Source organism: Solanum pennellii, chromosome 2 (genome assembly GCF_001406875.1).
Source record: "Solanum pennellii chromosome 2, SPENNV200".
In the NCBI taxonomy this organism is placed as follows: domain Eukaryota; kingdom Viridiplantae; phylum Streptophyta; class Magnoliopsida; order Solanales; family Solanaceae; genus Solanum; species Solanum pennellii.
In genome coordinates this window covers 49,351,194-49,357,179 of record NC_028638.1, presented here as the reverse complement: position 1 = coordinate 49,357,179, position 5,986 = coordinate 49,351,194, and the positions used below count along the sequence as shown (strand labels likewise).

Below are 5,986 nucleotides of genomic sequence, written 5' to 3'. Positions count from 1 at the left end.
TAATAATAAACATTATTTTTAGTAATTTTTATTATTTTGAACAATATATACTTTTTCTCTTATTTTATATTATAGGAGAGATATCTATTAAGAGAAAAATTAATTAAAAATAAATTTAAAAAGGGACATAGAATTAAAAAGTTAATCAAAAGGAATTAGAAAAAATTTTGAAATTATCAAAAAAAAAGTAATCGTACGAATGTTTTAAAATAAAATTAAAAAATATTTAATTTTTTGTTGATTAAATTCTCACAATTGTGAAACATTTGGCCTATAAATAATTTCTATATATAAATAATATAAAAAATAATGCAACATTAAAATTATTATTTTTACCATATCATTGTTATGTATTACGAGATACGAAATTATAAGAGGAATCGATTTATTTGATTCTTAGTTATATAATATTTGTATTTAATATTTAGTATTTTATTTACTTTATATTGAGATGTGATATATTACTTTTTTTATTACTTATATTTGTTATATATTTGTATAACATTTTTATAGCTAGTGAGTAGGAAGATATTGTTAGACGAAATTAGAAATAAGATATATTGGCGTTTTTTCAATTAACTAATTAATTTGATAAGGAACCAATCAACTCTTATTGCATCAGAGGTTTAACCGGAGAACTATAAACAATCCTTACAATAATACCAACAAAAATACATAAAATAATTAACTAATCAAGCAAAAATATTTAAAATATTAAGTTATATATGATTTGAAGGGGAAAGAAGGATCACGTTCTCAACATAACATAATTATAATCCTTACAATAGTAACAACAAAAAGACATAAAATTATAGTTAACTAATCAAGCAAAAATATTTAAAATATTTAAGTTATATATGATTTGAAGAGGAAAGAAGGATCATGTTCTCAACATAACATAATTTGATTCTTCAAATTTACAAAGTAATAAAGACAATTAGTGTCGGTAGAAACTACAAGAATAAGAAAGAAAATATCAAAAAACTACAAAGAGAAGCAAAAAAAAAAAGAACAAATTATTTTTTCTATAAAAGAATCATGATTTGTATCATCAACAATCCAACCAAATAATATCAAATCTATATGTAATTACAATAGAACAAAAGTGATAATGATAATTAGACATGTCAAATCATTTTACCTCACAAAATCAAAATATGCAAAATATATAACATTTTTCATTATACATCTCTCTCCTGCAATGTCTTAAAGTGGGTTTTTATAGGTGTAATATTTAGGAGTTATAATTTTTATATTAAATATTTTGAAGGTTATGAATATGAAAGGTTAGGAGTTATATTATTAAATTAAAAATTAGATGTTATATATATTAATAAAAGGTTAGGAGGCGTAATGCTCATTAAGTTACTTATTAATAGCAATATATATATATACACATAATATTATTGTGTAAAAACAAATAATCTAAAAAGCCCTATTTTTTTTTAAATATATATATTTTTCTCAACATTGAGGCATGCCACATAGGCGGATTGAAGATCCTCATTTATATATATATATTGATTGATTATAGCTAATCGTCATTAAATTAAATTATCAGTATAGACTTTACAAGCATTTATAAAATACTAATTTCCTCTAATAATATATTTAACTATGATAAATTATTTTTATTAATTAATTAATGCTTAAACAATCTTTTTTCTAGTGCTTCAAAAAAAAAAAATTCTATCGATTGATTTTGTGTGTCTTTATTAATGTTGGTAATTTCATCAAACATTTGCAGAGGAGATATAAGTCATGTATACCTTTGATATACTTTAGTGTTGGCAATACAAGCAAAAGTCATGTCATGTTTAGGATACTACTCTTTAAAATGCTAAGAAACAAAATGACAAAGATAACCATAATTTGAAATTTAATAAACAAAGCAAATATGTTGACCTAATTTTTACCCGCTTTTCTAATATAGTAGAAAATATTTGAATTCCATAACTATTTATAAGTTCATTAAATTTCTTATTCATTACATTCTTAAAACAAAGTGAATTCCTTATTTTCGCTATAATAATCTATATATCCATATATATTTATAAAATAGGAACATAGACAAGATAATGTGACACCTTTTTATGACCTTCCTTCATATTTATCTTATTTCTCCTTTTGTTTAACCATTTTTCTTCATTTAATTATTTGTTTTATTTTAGTATCTCATAAAGTCTTTATATATTCAAGCAATCAACTTTTTACTTCTCACTATAATACATCTTCTTTATTAGATATAATGCACATATATTCATAACTTTCATAATTTTCAACTTTTCATATTCATAACTTTACATATTAAATATGAAACATTATAGCATTCCTCCATTATTTTCTATATAAAATCATATTTTTTGTTTGATGATATTCTATTCGGTATCCACAGTTACCCTTCAATTGTATTATATTCATGAAAAAGAAAATGATTGCTCTTGAATAGTAATAGGCTTGTGAAGTGGATATGGACAAGAGTTTAAATAATTATGAATTAATTTCTTTTTCTTTCTATTTTTTTTAATGATAAGTCTATTGTACTATTTTTTTTCTTTCTTTATTTCTCTCTCTTTTTCTTCTTACGAAGAAAATTATTGAATAGTGATAGATTTGTGAAGTACTGAATATCAACAATAATGACGCCTCTCTACCTTTGTTTAACTTGAAAAAGAAGAAGAAAGCTTTGAATGTTTATAGGGTTGTGAAGTGGATTGTATGACAAGATCTTAGATAATTATGCGTTGAATTTGTTTTTCCTTCTACTTTTTATTTTAATGATTAAAGTGTAACAACCCGAACCGTCGTTATTTATAAAGGACATAAATTCGCAAAAAACTGGACATTGTCCCACTACAGTGGGCTAGATGCCACTGGCGTAACGGCGCTGCATCGGATAAGTTGCCCCTACAGCGGGATATGCGAGACAAAATGTAATTACGAGTTTCTCCATCTTCCTAAAATACCTAGAAAAATCGTAAATAATCCTAGAAACCGCAAAAAAGCCATTCTAAGCTTGGAAAAGGAGTGAGAGCTTTCTAGCAAAGGGATGGCGGGACCTTGCGAATTCTTGACCAAATTCACTATAGCAAATTCAAAAAATCTGAGAACGAAATCAAAAATAATATGCAAATATTTGGTGCCTAGATAGATTAGATTTTATACATTGAGTAGTTGTAAATTTGTGCTTACCGTACCATATAATGTATGGACACCGCTTAAATAAGAATAAAAGGCTAAAAGGCTTGTGCTACACTTATTTTCTTGGAAATGAATATTAACTTTTGTTCTTTTATTGAAAACTTTTCCAACATTTTGTTGTAATAAATCTATAAAAAGGTATACGATTCTGTAACTTATATTTAGTTTTTTATAGCTGTTTTTCATATGAAAATACTGATACTATAATATTTTTACTTCATTATCCTTATTATAATATTTTTATTATATATAATTATGAATTACAATTTTTACTATAACACATTTATGAGTCTTAATATAAGGAGGAGATTAGTTTTTATTGAGTAATACTCATCAATACTTAGCATTTAAATGAATAACAAATTTGTTTCATTTCTTCAATTGTTAAAAGCAATTATTAGCAACCTTCAATTTAAGAAGTTGAATCACTACTACTTTATGTAGCTTGTATACAATTTCTTACCTTCTTTGTTTATAGAGAAATTATATATGTTTTTTCACTTGTACAACACATGGGGAAGAAAAAAAAGAATAAAACAATTGTAGAGATATTAGAGAAGAAAAAAAGTAACTGTATCATTATTTTAGTTTCTTTTGAATTTTCATTTCATTTTTATTTATTTAATAACCATTTTTTTAAAACGTTTATTTAGATTAAAAGAAATCAGAATGGTCAATTTCTAATAAATGCTTGTATATATGTGTATCATTATTTACTACAAAATATTTGTTATGTACAATAGAAATGAAAATAATTAAAGGATATATATACTATAACATCATATCTTAAGAACAAATGCTTTCTTTTGTTCAATATTAATTATTAAGTTTAACAAAAAGAAAATAATAATAATAATAAAACGAGGCCTTATAATACTCCATGTAATCCACGTGGCTGCTTGCATGTTTAGTATCTACCGTGTTGCTTTCTATGTAGTCTTTTCTTGGGAATTATTACAAGCCAATGCGGTATGTGTGTGAGAAAAGAAAATATATAGCAATAATCTTTAGTTAGATTTCTACTTTTTCCTCTCACAAAGATCAAAAAAGAATAAAAAAAATGCTAATGGATTCTGATAACACTCCAGCGTTTTGCAAGCTTTTACAATTTGGAGAAGTTTTTATAAGTAAAATGGTAAGTCTGTATAATTTTTCTTCATTTAATTTTTTCGGTCGTTGAAGCTAAAGTATTTGGACATAGATGTAATTGAAAAATTAACTGAATTGGTTAGTGATATGAATTTTCACGTTTTTGGTGAAGATTTGATTTATAATTAATTTCCCAATTTACTTTGTTCTAACGTACTCATGATTTGCTTAATTTGATTTTTCAGCAAATGCCTTCTTGTTTCATCAAAGAAAACAAGAAAATGTTGACGAAGGCTTGTTTACTGAAAACAGATGAAGCTGGAATGTTGTGGGAAGCAAAGATTGTGAGAGAAAAGTCGAATAATTACTTCATATGTAAAGGAGAGTGGCCACAGTTTGTGGTGCATCATCAGCTAAAGCAAGGCGATGTTTTGCTGTTTTTTCTTGTTGAAAAATCAGTGTTCCATGTGCATCCTTACACACGTAAATGCCGTAGAAACATTCGTGATGAGAAGAAAAAACTATTTTATCAGCAACTCAGCAGTACTAGTAGTGGTAGCAGCAACAGCAGCTCTGAAGAGGAGGAAATTGGACCTGATAGAAAAGTGGATAGTACTGAGGAAGAAAGTGTTGATGAAGATGATCCTCCTTGCAACAAAAATCCTAAGCTGGAGAATTTGTCAGACGACGACGGTGGAAATGGTTCAAAGAAGTTTGGAGGAGGCAGTAGTATGATGAACTTCAAAACTGACCATCCGTACTATGAAATGGTTGTAAAAAGGTCGCACAAGACTTTTATGGTAAACCTCTAGCTATTTCGTTTTAACGGTGCTTTACATACTTTACACTTTTTTTTTATTTATAATAACAGTTTGTTAATTAGACTATTCCAAAGAGATTTGCGAAAAGGACGGGCATCTTTAGCATGAAGAAGATGAAAGTGGTTAATGAAGAAGAGAAAGGATACTGGAGAGTGGAAATAGTAGATATGAGCGGGACTATCCGCATAACAAAAGGATGGGCTGCCTTTCGAACATATAACAAGATAGTTTGTGGTGACAGTTGCCGCTTCAAGTTGATTAAGCCAAATATTTTACAGGTTCAAAAGGTTCCTAAACATGCATCCTTGAAATCTTATCATTAAAAAAAGTTGCAATGCTAGGAGGAGATGTAATTAAATATAGTTTTGGTTCATTTTGTAGTTTTTCTCTTCTTTTCTCTAAAAACTAGTATTGGGAAAGACAAAAGAGGAACTTCTTTTTTGCTAAGGCAACGTTGGATTAGTTTCTATAAACACTGCCTTCAATTGTAGTACAATTAAATTCAGTTTAGTGCTCGTATAAGCACTTAAGTTTGTAATTATGACCAAGTGGATGTTTATTTGGTAGCAAAAATGCTTATAGCGTGTTAAACATTCTGCAGTGTTGGCTTGTTTGTCTTATAATATATTTTAGAAGAGTTTGTTTTAGATGGTGAACTAGGGACGTAATGACTAGAAAGAATAGTACAAATACTGATTTTGATGGTAAATTTTATATCGATGGAGTAGCGGATTCAGAATTATAATTAAGGGTTACAAGAACATAACATCTTAAAGGAGTTCTCGCAATACCTTAATTACCGGACTATATTTTTAAGTTGTGGTGGTGGGGCTGGCCAGCTGGGTGAGGGGGTGGGTAGGGTGAGCGAAAAAAGT

The 5,986-nt window shown here is 27.2% G+C and overlaps 1 protein-coding gene across 1 annotated transcript; it reads left to right on the top strand.

Moving 5' to 3' along the window:
- The first annotated feature begins 4,261 nt into the window (after nt 1–4,261).
- Nucleotides 4,262–5,447, top strand: LOC107010864 (B3 domain-containing protein At5g18000-like). Its single transcript, XM_015210131.2, has 3 exons — nt 4,262–4,336; nt 4,536–5,090; nt 5,174–5,447. Exons 1-3 carry the CDS (start codon nt 4,262–4,264, stop codon nt 5,432–5,434), a joined length of 891 nt encoding a protein of 296 aa, XP_015065617.2. The 3' UTR covers nt 5,435–5,447.
- Nucleotides 5,448–5,986: the final 539 nt, after the last annotated feature.

Bases quoted from the DNA above. Each gene is read 5' to 3' on its own strand.
- LOC107010864 (XM_015210131.2), top strand. From the start codon at position 4,262: ATGCTAATGGATTCTGATAACACTCCAGCGTTTTGCAAGCTTTTACAA. The intron at 4,337-4,535 runs GTAAGTCTGTAT...TTGATTTTTCAG, and splicing joins AAGTTTTTATAAGTAAAATG to CAAATGCCTTCTTGTTTCAT. The intron at 5,091-5,173 runs GTAAACCTCTAG...TTTGTTAATTAG, and splicing joins GGTCGCACAAGACTTTTATG to ACTATTCCAAAGAGATTTGC.